General features: G+C 24.4%; 1 protein-coding gene across 1 annotated transcript; it reads right to left on the reverse strand.

Moving 5' to 3' along the window:
- Positions 1 to 6368: 6368 nt before the first annotated feature.
- On the reverse strand, positions 6369 to 13041 carry LOC113550262 (facilitated trehalose transporter Tret1-like). The gene is made up of 6 exons (XM_026951994.1): positions 12891 to 13041; positions 12688 to 12826; positions 11933 to 12318; positions 11259 to 11618; positions 10910 to 11178; positions 6369 to 6609 (listed from the first exon to the last, which is right to left on the reverse strand). Exons 1-6 carry the CDS (start codon positions 12960 to 12962, stop codon positions 6369 to 6371), a joined length of 1467 nt encoding a protein of 488 aa, XP_026807795.1. The 5' UTR covers positions 12963 to 13041.
- Between the last annotated feature and the right edge of the window lie 1863 nt (positions 13042 to 14904).

The following is a 14904-nucleotide window of genomic DNA, read 5'->3' on the forward strand; positions in this document are numbered from 1 at the left end:
ATTTCGATTAAATTAATTTTTATCATATTACCTAAACGTCAACGCCATACGCCTAACACTTCTAATATAAAAATAGTATCTGTAATCTATATTGTTTTCTGTCTACATAGTTGGTCTGGCTGATGTGTGACGTATTTAAAATTTATTGGCTCGAGGAGACATATTATGTTGAATAAGTATTTATTCAGAGATCACTCATTCGAAAGGATATGGTGCTCCATATCCAGTGAGCAAGTATTTCCCCCTAATTTGTCTCAGAGCTGTAATAATTTAATGACTTATCAACACAAAATATATTTTCAAAATTAAAATCGTTACTTGAAAAATTAAATGTTTTTAGTCAAGCAAAATATTTATTTAAAATTTTAATGGATCATAAGATCTAAGTACAATATATACAACAGCATAATATTGACAGTAATGTACGAGTAAATGATATTAATAATACAAATTATACAATAATATACATACATTTAATATAAAAAATTCTGTTCATATAATTATTAAAATATTTCAAGGAAGTAAAGTTCAATTTATATGTCCTTTACTAATGACATCAGTCTTTTAATAGGTGAAACTAAAGCATTGTTCTTTGTAAAAATACATAAAAAAAATAGTAATAGACTTGGTTCTATATTATATTATATTATCATTGATTATAAATCAATAATATTACCTATAACAAATATAATTTGTGACATTTAAACCATAATATTATACATTATAATACTGTTATTTATACACATATATATATATATATTATATTGTATAATTCATAGTTGACCCTTAATTGTAATCATAAACATCGATAATACAAAATTAAATTATGTATTTTTTAGACTTTTCTTATTAGCCACCGCTCATCAGTCATCAATGATTTTTATCTAGTAAAATTTCCATATTATGTCAATAATATACCAATTAGGCTTGTAAAAAATGTTTTATTTTGTTTTAATTGTTACGTAAACTTTTTCAAATAATTGGTATATTTAATTATTAACAAACCTTTGTTTTAAGCGTTATAAATAGAAAATTTGTTTTTTGAAAATAAAAAGACAATTTATTTATTTTGCATTAACAGAACTAACTTTAACTAAAATTATATTAAATAATACTAATGTTGATGCATATAGTTGATAAGGTTATAAATGTTAACTGATAAAACATGATATATCTATTTTTTGTTTTTGACTTAACATTATGATTAACTTATGTCTATTATTCAATTATTCATTATCTAACTAGGTACTTGTACAACGTAAAATGTGTAAAATATTTTTAACACGTGTAAAAACTTTCTAATCTTGCTAATTGCCAATAACCAATTTTGCCCATAATACCCTTTTCAGATAGAGCTATCAATATTACCTAATCTTTATTATAGTAATTATATTCTTCTTTTAAATATCTAAATTGATTGAAATTTGAGCATAAATAGCTTTAGTAAGAAATTATAAACAACTTTGTCTCAATTTGTTTTTGAATAACAGCAGAATAAAATAATCAATTTTGTCGAAAACTGGTTTAAAATTTCAGTTTATCCCTAATTATTATTTTTTTTTGTTCTTAATTTTTAGTAAATGAAGTGAACATTTTTTATTTTTGACTCTTCGGGGTACTAACTAAATAAACTTTCATACCATAAAATATATCGAAGATAAAAATTAAACCATTTTTGTTGTTCTAAAAAGTGCTGCCAGAAAAAAAATACACATACATAGTATCTAATATTGTTAGTTGGAATTAAATAAATATTATTACTATTATATTATAAATATTTATAATGTCGATAGGCATAGGTTACAACTGATCAAAATTAATTCCATTCCCTCCCATTGTATCTGAACTAGCAAACCAAGTCGTATATTTTTCAAAAAATATTTAATGCAAATGTATTTTTACTAAAATCTAACTTGACTTAATAAAAATGTCTAACTCCAATTAGGAATTAATCAACTTATCTCGTTTTAGAATACTACCATATAGACAACTGATACAATTGATATTATTATCAACATTTTAAACTACCATAATAACGCATATAGTTCTACTTAATACATTATTTTAAAATGATTAGTAATAAATATATTATTATAATCAAAAGCAATAATAAAGCATTACATCTTGGACCTGAATATGAAAAAGCATTTTTAGTGTATTGCATCACGAATTACAATAATTAGATAAAATACTCAACGTAAATATGTACTTTAAATTTATAAATAAATACGAGTGTGTGTTTTTCGACGGTACAATATTGGCCCTTAAATAGGCTTATAATTAATTCAATATAAATCATGTATATACTCATACTCATATCTATGTATAGATTTTTGTATAATATTTTACATAAATATATAATGTATCACGTTCAAATCGTTCATAGATTAGATTAAATTTTACAAGTCTCAACTGAATTAGGTAATTTTTTTTAATTTGTTTTATTTCATATTTGCATTGTAGATATTGAATAAAACATGTGATCGATATTGATTTAATTAGTATATAATGTTTTATTATTTTTTCGAACAAATAAAGAGAACATATCAAATTTTCCAAAAAACTCAATTATATATCTCAAATTAATGGTATTATAACCTTAAGAAAATATAATAGGAGTATACGATTTTTTCAATATTTATTTTATTAAACATGAAAATTAATAACCTAGTTTTAGGTACCTAATTAAAAATTTAAAAAAATACCAGCAACCAAAGTAAAATATTAAAAATTAAAACTATATAAATGGAATTTTAGTTATTAGATTATTATGAGAAAAAAAATTTGTTAGAATACTAACAAATACTAAGAATACTAAGTATGTTCCATCTTAGTAGCGGAGGTTAGGTTAAATATTATATATTATAGCCATATATAGGATCGGGCAGATCATTTGATCAGTCTGCGATCCGTAAAATATTTATACATCAATTTGTGAGTAATATTTCTTTATTTTAGTTGTTATATTATTATAGACTAAAAACACTAAAGTATTGTAGGTAATTTTAATAGTTCAGCTCTAATAACTGTTTGTATAATCTAAATATTTACAATTTAATATTATTATAGCACAGAAAGTTATATTTATTATTGATTTGTATATTATATTGTATATTTACCTATATTAGTATATAATAATATTTTGTATCTCACACTAAGACACGCATTTAAATTCAAAATTCAACACTAGTAAGCTGGAAATGAGCAAATGTTGTGCTATAATCAAACTTAAATTATAAATTTAAACCAATTAACACCTTCTAATTAAATATATTAATTCGATATTTATTTGTTTGTATTGCCTATATAACATTATGTATTACCAATATATTATTTATATTGGTTTATAAGATGCATTTTATACGCGAGAAAGTGCAGTTACTAATCTAGCTATCTATATTATTATTATAGTCGATCGACATTGGCGCGTTCACACTTACGATGTGGATTAGGCTTACTAACTGGCCGACTAGGGACACCACAATAAAAAACGCGCCTCGTGTAATACCTCATAAACAACATGTACGGTGTTATTGTATGTCGTTTAACAATTAAGGTGCTGAAGAAAATTATATAACACTATTATGTTAATATCTTACACAAAGTGTTTATTAAATACCAATAATTAAATAATTGTTTTAAAAAACCGAGAACTATTGATATTTTTTAAAGTATTACAATACAATAGTTTTGAAAAAAAAATATTATTTAACTAATTATAAAAAGATTCCAAGTATTTATTATATTAGTGACTTATAATTAGTCCTTCTTTTACTATCAAAGGCACAAATGAAAGCTGGTTCAATTTAATATTGACAAAAATATTGTATGTACTAGTAATTAAAATATTAATGAAATCAGCACTGAATCATTGGTTACAAATTTGTGTCAACAAACTCAAATAAAAATGTTTGCATGCGATTATATACACTTGGATTTTACATATTATGTAACATAGACTACAATTCTTCTAAAATTATTTCCCATTCAAAATTATCAGAAATCTGTTTGACCTCTGATAGCTGTTAGACGGGCTAGTGCTAATATCAAAAGGATGGGTATCAATATTTTTATTTAAAAAATAAAATCATTAAATTTAATTCATAAGATATTACCATACATATTAAATATGTACAGCATTGGTCTTAAATATATCGTATACTAAATTATTTTTGCATGAAAGTGTCTTATAGTTTACTGGACATTGTAATGGTGTTTAGGTACATAGGTTATAAGGCACTTATAAGTTATAACATTATTTAAAAGTTAAATTAAATTTTTTACTTGATACTCGTCAAATTTGAATTTAATAATTTATTATTGTGTAAGAAAAACGATTCTGAGCGGCGACGATCTATTATTGATTTATAGATATGTTTATTGATATTGTTCTTTAAGTAATTTATTTTACTATTATTATTACAGTAGGTTAATTTAATTTTTTTCAATAATATACTTTGCGGTACACTATCCACGCATAGGTATGCTAATCGAAATTAAAAAAAGTCATCTACATAATATATAACATAGGTATTGCACCCAATTCACCATTTATTCTTATTTCTTTGAAACGTTTGCCACTTAGATACTTTGTGTTATATGAGTATAATTGTTACTATAACATAGTATAACAACAAATTTAAAAAAAAAAATCATTCTCAGGGCTTCGTGTGTATAACTTCATTAATAATAATAATACATAATATCAAATAATCTGTTAATATAATTAAATTGTACACACATTTATGATATTATGATAATAGGTAAGGAAAATCTAAATCTTCCAGTGTTAAAATTTTCTAATTGTTATTAATTAAAAATTTTTCTATGTATTTATTTTTAATTATAAATGATTATAAATAATTATAATAATTAAACACATGATTGAAAATAAATTAGCTAAATTATCCGTCACTACCGGTTTACAGTAAAAAATAAGATTTTTGAATAATTATATAGGTAAGTACATATAAATAAATATAAAAAATGTATATATCGTTATAATAATGTGTCATTAATGTTTAGGAAAAACATAAAATGAAAGGTAATTTATAGATATATACAAGAAATTTCCATACGGGAAAACTGCAAATATTTTATCCAAAACAAACAAATAAAAATTATAATGAATTTTTGTATTATTATTATAGGATTTCTATATGAACTATGTTAATTGTATCTTTTTTGTTGATTGGTATTATTCATATTTTTAGTTTTCATAATATTTTTCTAACTCTGGACATGTTAACATAAAGTTGACCATGACTAAATACAGGTTGGGTAAATACAATCCTTACCCTATACTTTATCCAATGTATGATCCTGTTCTTTGTTTACTAAAAAGCTATTTTTTAACGGAAATTGACGTCTAGTAATGATACGATAACGCAGCAGTAGAGGTAGGACATGTGCGTGCACAAATGCATAATGTATACGTCAAGTAATAATTATGAAGTAGACATATATAGAAAAGTGGGGATTGTAAAGATGTGTGTGCGTGTGTGTGTGTGTGTGTGTGCGCGTGGCAATCAACACATATCACTACACAGAAAACTAAATATTTCCGAAAACTATTTATTGATACATTTTTGGACTTTCCTTATAATATGGCTCATTCGATCATTGAGTTAAAAAAAAATAAATGATGAAAATCAGTTCAGTGGAACTAAAGATATGGCTGTCTAACGAAATCGCCTCAAATTTTATTGATATATATATATATGATTAATTTGGCCATTTTTACAATCGATTTGCTAAAAAACAGATACAATAACCTTTATAAGAATTAATTTAAAAAAAATTAAATATTTTCTTAATAATTTCTTCATTTTAATTTATTACGTGAATGTATTTAATTATTTATGATGTAATTATTGATGATATAATATTTCAATAGCAATGAAATATTTTTATTGTTGACAATAAGAGCATAGGGAATAAAATTCCACCAAGTATTATATATTTATTTATTAACATAATAGAAATACATTTGAAGTTGTTATGAATCTTTTTATCGTAATTTATTTTTTTTGCATTAAAAAAAATATATTTATTTAAATATAGTAATAATGTATTCATTTTTTATTTCCTATGTCAAAATATAACAAAATATAACAAAATATTGATTCGTTTTATTTAAGGTATTTGTATTATTTGCTCAAAAACAAAGAATTTTGAATTAATACTTTTCAAATTATTATACCTATATTGATATTTTCCATAATAAATTAAAAATATCGTTAAGTTATTATTTTTAAATACACATTTTAAGACTTATTTACAATATTTTAAACTTAAAGATTATATGTATAAAAAATAAATTAATATCGAATTTAAAATTCATGAATTTATGAAATACTAAAATATTTTTATCTACGTTCGACCTTTTGATCCGATGCAAAAAATTCTTCGATTTCTAATAACGTTTTATTTTCAGTTTCTGGCAAATAAAAATAAAAATATACTAATCCACAAATACCAATACAACCAAAAAGAAGCATCGAGTACTCAATACTCAAAAACATTTCAACTGTTAGATATGACTTTGTTAATGCAAACAAAAGTAAATATGACATTCCTGCACATACTCCAGTAGCAATTCCTCGACTTCTGTAAAAATAAAATATTAAATAAATAATCATCAATATTGAATAATAATTAATAAGTAAAAACGAAAAATGTTGAACACAATAATTTACATAATATTAATAACTGTTGGGTATCATTCTTTCTCTACAAACCAAAAAAAGTTGTCTAAAGAGTAATGAGCAAAGATATATACCAAGATAAATGCTGAGATTTTATATAGATAAATGATAAAAAATATACCGAATACGATACTCAAATACACATTAGCTATAAGACGTACAAAATAATATAAATAGATAATATAATACCTATGTAGGTTTTCTATACTCAGGGTCAAAGATGTGATTGAAAATCGGTATCTAGATACTAGATATTTATATCTTTAGAGTATCGCTATAATACAAATATTATACAGTAAAACCTCTATTAATGGATACCTCTCAATACTGGACTCTCCCCAATAGTGGACATTTTTAAATTCCCCGGAAAAAATGTATGTAAATAATAGGAGTTATAACCTCTTAATAGTGGACACTCCTAATAATGGACGTGGACACTAAAAAATGGTACCAAAATTAAAAATTACCTCTCATAAATGGGCACAATACATGTCAAAATTAATGTTTAAGTAATAAAAATTTAAAATACTATAATTATCTATTATATATTTCATACGTTCATATTTTATCTTATCTTAATGGTTTTCTTATTCAAAAAATGACAAATGGTAGCCAATTTGCAAATTTACTCTGAAGAGCAGAAAAAATTTACCCCAAAAAAGATTACAGAGTTTTCTAATTGTACATAAGCATTAAACATTCTTATACACTTTTAAATACATACTTATTATATAATAAATAATAAATTAATATTTCAATGTATATGTAATATGTATGCACCTATATGTATAATCAATTTTCTACAGCATCTCTCTATAGTGGACATTTAGTAATTTCTCACAAATGTCTTCTATGTAGAGGTTTTCTCAATAGTGGAAGTTTTATAATTTCCCATGGCTGTCTACTATATAGAGGTTTCACTGTATAATTTTCTACGGAGTCATAACATTAGATACTTAATACTTACATTTTAAGTATTTAAATACTTGGTATTCAAGACCGATATTGGATACATTAAAGTAAGTTACAGATTTTTCAAAACTTTTGTATACACATATATGTGTTTATTTTAAATGGTAAAAATAAAAAAATAGATAGCAGTCTATGCGCAATATCTTTATAATAATTATACTTGCTGATATTATTCTACAACGAAATTAATAATGTCTCTTTTTATACATTTAGTAGTAGTCAAAACTATAAACTAAAGTCAATAAGTTAACACCACAGAATATAACAATAAATATAATAATAGATACGTGCATAGTTGATGTAACCGTTTATATTCATCGTATACTAAAAGTTGAGAGTTAAAATACTGTAATATAGTCAATATGAAATAACAATTTGTTGAATGTGTGTAAACAATTTCATTGTGCAAATAAGTGAGTGAAATAACCTAATATTTGGGAATTTCGGGTCACAATATATAAAATGTTATTTAATTAAACATTTATGCTAGTGGTAATTATTAAACTATATTATATAAGTACATCAATAATACATATACAGTTATACAGCTATAATATAATGTACATGTGACTATGTGAGATATCTAATATAGAAATATAATAACACACAGTAAATTCTCATTCAATGTTCATATATTGAAAACTCAAAAAATAAAAGTTAAAAGACTAAAAATATATCAAGATTCAAGAAAAAATTGTACTTAAGATACGTGTTTAAAATACTTGTACCAAAGATACTGCCCAATCCTGGCTATACTAGATATCTACTAGATATAATCTGTCGGTTATAATAAAGCCTATTAAACATCAATTACTTTTATATAAGCTAAACATATTGCTAACAAATTTGAAATTTTTTTGAAGATACCGATAGAATATTTAATAATGTATAAACAAATTGAATCAACATTAAAACTAATAATTAGAACCGGAATTTTGTGTAATAATGGCACTCAAACCTCGAACAAAGAACAACTAATTGATTAGTTAGGGATACATCACTACTATATTGTTTATTTATTACGTCTTTTTTAAGTTTAATATTTTGTTACAGTATTATCGTTAGCTTAGTTAAGGTAAACAAACGTTAAAAATACTGAAAGTTGAAATATTCTTTTTATATCATTTGTATATTTGCGTGCATACAAAATAAATGTCAGTTATTTTTTAAGTGAATTATTGGTTTATGCTTGCAACTGCATTAAGATGAGAGAACAATTTCTAAATACCTAGAATTTAATAAAAGCGTATTTCGGTAATACTATTTTCGATGTAAATATTAAAATACTTTAATAAGTAAAATGTTTATTTATTTGTATTTTAGTTAAATTAATGTTTTTCTTATTTTTTAAAAGAAACTTATGTTACTTTTAAGATTGTAAATTTTATCCATTTACGATTATAAAGATTCTCTCTATGCCTTGTAAAATGTTGACGAATTTATATAAAAAAAATATTGGATTTTGTACTTTAAAACTGTAAAATCTATTATTTTAAATAAATTGTACTTATTTGTAAAAATCAGCCCAAGATGGTTTTTTAATGTCTATCGTATTTTCAGAGGCAAAAAAATTTGATCTTCACTCCTCCAAAAAAATTGAAAGTATGCTATTGTCATGTATTGTTTTTATTAAAATATAAACTTTATATTTATAATAATATTATTAATTTGGTATAGTTAATAACTGATAAGTAGTAATTAATATCCAAAAAAAAAAAAAATCATTTTACTTTAAATAATATACAATGTGAATTCATTCTTTAGTAAAAAAAAAAGGTGTGAAAATACAGTACACTATATAGTTGTCTAGTGGATCACTGTCATGGATGTGTTAAATTTGTATTCAATATAGGTATTATAATTATATTATACAAAAAACATTTCTGAGCGGAGACGGAGTATCAGCCTTTATCACTAAGTAGTATATTTCATGGTAATGTTTTTATTATATTATTGGTATTAGATTATTTTATATTATAATTAGTATTTCAGTAAGTTGATCTATTTTTTGGAAATATTATATTCATTACACCTATTGTTGATATTTAATTATTTTAATATAATAATAAATTATATTTATATTAAATTATTATATTATTGTTATTAACCGTTATAGCCTATGGGTAAAATGACTTATAAGTAGTCTTCTATTCAATTTTCAATTTTTCTTGATTTTGACAAAATGTTGTTAAAATTGTAAGTATAAAAGCTTATAAATAATTATTCAATTGTATATTTTCAATATTTATTAGTTATTAAATTAACAACTTATGAGAAACTTTGTATTACATTTGCAAACCTTTTAACTTATCCACAATTTTTTTTTTAAATTAAAAAATGGAAATTTTATATGTCTATAAATAGATTAAAGAAAATCAAAATATTTATAAAACTATACTATTTGTAAGAAATACTAATACAAAAATTTCAAGTCTATATAGTTCATAATTTTTGAATAACAAAATTGATTTTACCAAATACTAATTTTGCATAAAATATCCATTTTTCCTTGTTTCTTTTTTGAAATTTACTTTAATCAGGATAGTACCAATAAGATCCAATTTTTTTCTAAAATCCACCCCAAAGTTTAAAATTAAAACATTTTTATTGTCGTAAAAAGCAATGACAGGCTGAAAAACAAATAGTAAATCAATACATCCATCTCCGCTCAGCATTTAAAAGGTATTTTACAAATAATCATAATATGAAGTCAATTAATCACGTATTAGTTCATTGTGTCCAATTCATTGCAATGTTAATTCAATGTGGTGACCAATAAAATCCACTTAACTGTACATTTTGAACTCAGTAGACACTGATAATAATAAAAAAAAAAACACTCAATATTATACTTAAATAAATAGCGACTAATCACACTAATATAAGTGCTTATTGGAACTGCGTTATGGCAAATCTCTATAGAATCTAAATTAATTATGAGATTATAATATAATTATAAATAATGTACCTAATATTTATTTATGCACGATGGTTTTCTTTTACAAGATAATGCACGCAATGAATTGATATTTGATAAATTGACATAATATCTGATATGTATATCCGATTATATTATATTATTATTTTATATATTATATTGTATAAAAAAGGGTCAGTTTAATTATTCTGCCAATAACGATGTTAAATCAAATTTGTTATTTACGTTGTACCTACAAATTCGTAATATAATAAATATGTTATACTTATGAATTTATATAAATCATATTTACTTGTTCGGGAACACTTCACCAATTAACATCCAGGGTATGCATGCTACACCACAACCGCTAGATAGATAAATACCGCCGATTAATGTTAAAGGAATCCATTGCGTCGATTTAATATAATTGTTTTTCATGGCCGCAATATATACGCTAAATAATAATAATAAAATAGAGTTCATTGATATCGTTACTAACGACAAAAATCTTTTCCGGAAACGACGTATTGTTAAAATCAATATCACACTCCCAACCATTTGTAAAATGGAAAAAATAATCTAAAAATAAATTTATCCTAATTATTTATTCATAATATGCGTATACACTATTATTGTTTATATCACTGCAGTATTTATACCAAATATATACTTTGGTTATCTCGCAAACCAACTTCTGTCATTATTTTACCAATGAATGGTTTGCCAGCAGTAAGGTTAATTACATAAGACGTGAAAAAATAAATCATTATTAACTTCATTGGCTTATAAACCGATGGTTCCTTGAATTGGGCTATTTTTGACAGTAAACTATTATTATCGCTTGTAACAACATTGCTATATTGAGTTCCAATCGTTCCAGATATATTGTTATAATGTAATAGTTTAAATAATTCAGGTTTAACTGTATCAGAGTCTACCCATCCTCTTAGCCAACACAGAGCCTTTTCAGCTTTTTTGTTTTTACCTTTAGCGATTAACCAAATGGGAGATTCTGGAATCTAAATAAAGAAGATAAAAAATTTCAATTTAAACGTAAGTTAAGACTGGTTAATAATAAACATATACAAAATGATTCACCAAACCCGTTCACCCTAATTTTCATTTAATAATGAGTTTATAATAATTTTGAATTTTGGAGTGTATAATCATACTTAAAGAATGTTTTTAAATTCTTGAAACTTTTTTTACTATACACTTTAAGTAATTATATTTACAAATTAGATCTTGAATGATTGGATTATTGAAAAAGAATATTTAGAGATGATCATTATTGATGAATCACCTGATATAGGTAATATAAAATTTCACATACAAAAATTATTAACAATATACAAATTATTGGACAACAAATACTCAACAGTGCAACAGTTCGCCAGTCAAACAATGAACTCAAAGTAAAAGTTATCATTATCCCAAATAAAGCTGCAGTATTCGTTAGTGAAGCCATGGCTCCTCTGAGTCTTGGTTCTGTTATTTCTCCGACGTAGGCGTGTACTGCACCAGCGCCAACGCCTATACTGAATCCCATCAAAAGTGTCGACGCGTAGAGAAAAAACGACGAGTGAGCTAAATACAGTAAAGTCCAGCCGATGATGCTAGGAATGTTTGCAAGAATCATGCAATTCTTTTTTCCGAACCTCTCTTGTAGAATCCCCGATAGAAAACATCCGAATGGGTGAATTATAAACAATATACTCCCTATATAATATATTTTAAATAAAATAATAATACATATCACATAATATAATAAATATAGTACATACGTATAAAATATAAAATAATATAAAATAAATTATTTGGTTATTTATAATATTTTTATACCTGATTTATAGTAAGCTATACATCTCAAAAAACAAAAATAATACTTTTAAATATCATTATTATTGTAGTTTTGATAATGAATATTTTTTAAGTTGATCTACTTTAAATAAATGTACAGCCTGATGAGCTTAATTGTGACATATATGTATATAATTTATATATTATACGCAATAAATCTATAGCAAGATACGTTATACGATATAAGTTTCAATGTTCCAAAAATGATATAAATAAGTATTTACTTACCGTACCAAGATGCTTCGTTTAGTGATATTGAGAAATCGCTTTTAGTATTTCCGTACAAGTGATGAATAACAATTGCTGATATTGCTAATTGCATACCCAAACCGATTGACAGAAAACTCTGTGCTATAGTAGCCAACAACTAAAATGTTTTGATTTTAATGTTTTAATTGAAAATAAAATATGTTTGAGAATAAAAAATTTACTTGAGCCAACGTCGCCATTGAACTATATTTTATTGATGTGTATTCGCTAGCTATTATACTATTATCAACCATTGTTCTACTCACTAGTCACTTCAGATTATAATATATTAATTTAAGTTTTAAAATAAAAAATATATTATACCATAGGCAATGTGTATAATTTAAAAATCATACAAATTATGATAAATTTCGTTTGTATTGATATTGTGATAATTGGTTACTATATGTAAATACAACCTTTGATTGTAAACTCACTTCTGTAAAACGGAATTTCGAGTTAAAAGTATAACATATTATTGTTTGTGTTTTTAGTTTTATACATAGTATTAACCGTGGAAAAATAAAAATTATGAAATATTATTATGTTATATTACTTACTGTAGTACAAAAACATTTATACTAATTACTATTTTAGATTTATAGAAGGCTATAGTAAGTTTTTATCGATACTTTAATACTTTCTACGAATAGATAAAACGCTTATGATAAGCGTAAGAATTTTTATACATATTGTCCATTATTGCCATCATAGTTCCATTAAGTTTAAATTCGTGCGGTAACTGGTAGATTTAAAAACTATAAGATAGCCATAATAAAAATTAGTGGTTTATTAATTAACCGATTTGGTGTACCTAAAATAGGTTCGATTCTGCCTCTCCATCAAGTAAGTCTCCGTATTGATGGATGTGTTAAATTTTAAATAAGTGATTAAACGATTCTGATTGGAAACGATCAATATCATGATGCAGCCCATGTATATTACTAAGTATATTTTATGATATTAATCATAATATTGTTATTACAGTAAAATATTTTACAATTAGTATATTGGCTGGTTGAAATATTTTTAAATACTTTTAAATAACAATTCTAATTACTCAGGGTCAATACATTGGATTGGAATTGATCCATTTTATGTTCACTGCTGGACAAATCACCAAATTAGTACATATTAAGATATATGTAAGGAATATTGAAAATTATTGGTAGATGAATTTGGTGGATTTATGAAAAGGCTTAAACGAACGTCATTAGATTTGTTGTTGGAAAGTATATTTTATACAGAGGTATAGTTAGTACTCCTCCTTTTGGTAATATATTTGTTACTCAAATGGTATCGGAAAAGCATGATACTCTGTCTATTTTTCAATGGATAGCAGTTTGGATGTCGTCGGGGATACGACCTCCAAATGAAGATTTACGACAGTGTATAATTTAGTGTAATGGATTTAAAAGATTTTACCATCAGCTAGGCAATACAACTAACATAACTGTAATGCGTTAAAACAATATTATATAGTTATGATTCATGACAATGTACTTTTAATTTCTGTATTCCCTTAGGTTATAGGTGTTTAGCAATCTTCTTTCTTTTTTTCAACTGACATAATATTTTATATAGTTGCAAATATTATGTTTATTAAATTATATTTACGACACTTTCTCACACTATCAAACATCTAAGTACTCATATACCGAAGTGAAATTCGTGTTAACTACTATTCACTGACTGCGCTAACAGTCATTATATTTACTGTATTAAAACAGCTCATACTTCATTCACGGAGTACAGACTTTACTCGAATTCGGCTTACTTTATATTTTGTAGTACATACATATTTGATCATACACGTGGTTTGCTTGATATTGTAATAGAAGTATTAAAAAAAAATTATCTGACGCGTTAGAACACTACTTTTTTAAAACAAGAAACCGTTTGGTAAATAAATTTACTGGACTCATTCGTGGCCCACGGCTAGGACTAGGAATAGAGGTGTACAGGTATTTACAATGTTTTATAATATACGATATGGTTCAACGTCCAACTGAAATAATAATAACATACATACCCGTAGGCGTAGTAGACACACCATTGCTCATATAAAAAATCTAATTTTACGACCGCGGAACAACATCTAAAAACACAATTACCTACACAATTTCATCATCATATATAGATGTGTTCTTCTACAAAAGGCAATTTATATTCTTAAAAATGAAACCAAACTTAGGT

The sequence above is a fragment of the Rhopalosiphum maidis genome, chromosome 1 (assembly GCF_003676215.2).
Source record: "Rhopalosiphum maidis isolate BTI-1 chromosome 1, ASM367621v3, whole genome shotgun sequence".
Lineage (NCBI taxonomy): Eukaryota > Metazoa > Arthropoda > Insecta > Hemiptera > Aphididae > Rhopalosiphum > Rhopalosiphum maidis.